The 1646-nt window shown below is 42.3% G+C and overlaps 1 protein-coding gene across 1 annotated transcript in view; it reads left to right on the top strand.

Annotated features, from left to right (window-relative positions):
• The window catches only part of LOC101856495 (vitamin K-dependent gamma-carboxylase), a gene marked incomplete at its 5' end in the record, with an annotated part of 27663 nt that overhangs the window by 11199 nt on the left and 14818 nt on the right, over positions 1-1646 (top strand). Inside the window, 1 exon segment of the mRNA XM_013079278.2 lies at positions 211-317. Coding sequence (XP_012934732.1) covers positions 211-317 — 107 coding nt within the window.

Raw genomic sequence — 1646 nt, 5'->3', positions numbered from 1 at the left:
CCCAATTCCCCCAACCCATTTGAGGGTAATAGTCAAAAGAGTCAATTCTCCAGAACTCGGGTGTGCTAATGACTCCTGAAGGAGCCACTCGACGGAAATTTTCAATCTTGAGTAATGTTCGTTTTCTTCTTGTACCTAGTTTGAAGATGAAGAACATCATTTCTTATCCTACGGTGTTGATTAATCCGCTTGACCTTCATCATTCCCCAGATTTTCCTGCTGTACTTCATCGCAGGCCTGAAGAAGCTGGACCTGGACTGGGTGTCTGGCTACTCTATGCAGAATATTTCCCACCACTGGGTCTTTGACCCTCTCAAGTAAGTCGTTTCCTGACCTAAGGCCTGCTGAGGTTCTTAATTATTATATTATTATAGATGACAGAGTCGCCCTGTCCGTACTATTGAGATCCCGTAAATTGAATCAGGAGAGCCTTTCAGATGCGGGAGGGGCACGGGTGTTAGGTATAGAGGGCCATTGAAGAGGGGGGGGGGGCTGAGTAAAGTATGGGAAGGGTTGGGGAGAGGGGTAAGGTATAGTAGAGGGAGTGGGGGGGTGTAGAAATGTTGGGTTGCAATCCTTCAAATTTTGAAATTTACTCTATGCGATCATCTAGGCTCAGATACTAAATATATTGCATTTATTTTAGTGCGCTCCCTCAGGGTTCTTTAAATTCCTTCTTTCCTTCTCATTTTTCATGTAACCACAAGACCCATCGCCCACTCTTTGAAAGTATTAAATTATGTCTAGGAGGGCATTAAACTCTGCCAAAAGAACTCAGGGAATAGACAGGCGGGAGAACATTCTCCAGGTGTAGGCTTATCCTGAATTTAACGTTTTTTTAAAACAAGTCTCTGGACGAATAGAAGTCATGAATGGGTTTTTAGCAGCATAGCAATGTTTTAGTTCAAATATACGCCACTTGGTTTATGTAGTGAAATGCAAGCTGATGTTGGCAGAAATGGATGGCATCTGTTTAATAAATAGATTTCACATTGCCCTTAATTTCCGTGTACACCATTTTTCAGCGACTGGTTCCAATTTTCAATCTGCACTTAACTGTGTAATATTTTGCTTTAACATTTTTTAAAAGCCATACTTACATTTTGCTTCACATATCTGTAGGTAAAGAACAAACATAATCCTTTGCTTAGGTTGAGGTTTTATTCGCTGAAGTGAAAAAAATCATAAATGCTTTGAACGTTCTGCTTTTAGTATGTGATTTCGGTTGCTTTAAGAAACTGTTTTTATCCCTGTCATTGAATGAATTGTCTGTTCGTGGTTTGTGGATTAGAGAAATCAAAATGTTTTCTTCAAATGTGAACTAGATGAATCACATGATTGAACAAGCGGTGTCTGTTACAGTCTTATAATCAGTTTTTTGGCTCCCTTTGCCCATTTTGCATCTATCCACACCTGCCCATGCTTACGTTAACCTTTTGCTTAACTTTATGCTTCAATACTCTGTACCCTCCACCCACCCTCGACTCCTGCCCATCCGCCCTCATCCCACCGATACCGCTACACACCCTTTCCCACCCGTGATACCTCCCTCGCCTTTTCCCTGCTACTCCTCAACTCACTCATCCCTCCACACCCGACTCCCTCCACCTCTTGACTCCTTGCTCCAACCTCGTTTTGACCATACG

Source organism: Aplysia californica, unplaced genomic scaffold (genome assembly GCF_000002075.1).
Source record: "Aplysia californica isolate F4 #8 unplaced genomic scaffold, AplCal3.0 scaffold00046, whole genome shotgun sequence".
Taxonomy (NCBI): Eukaryota; Metazoa; Mollusca; class Gastropoda; order Aplysiida; family Aplysiidae; genus Aplysia; species Aplysia californica.
This window is presented reverse-complemented; position numbering and strand designations above follow the sequence as displayed.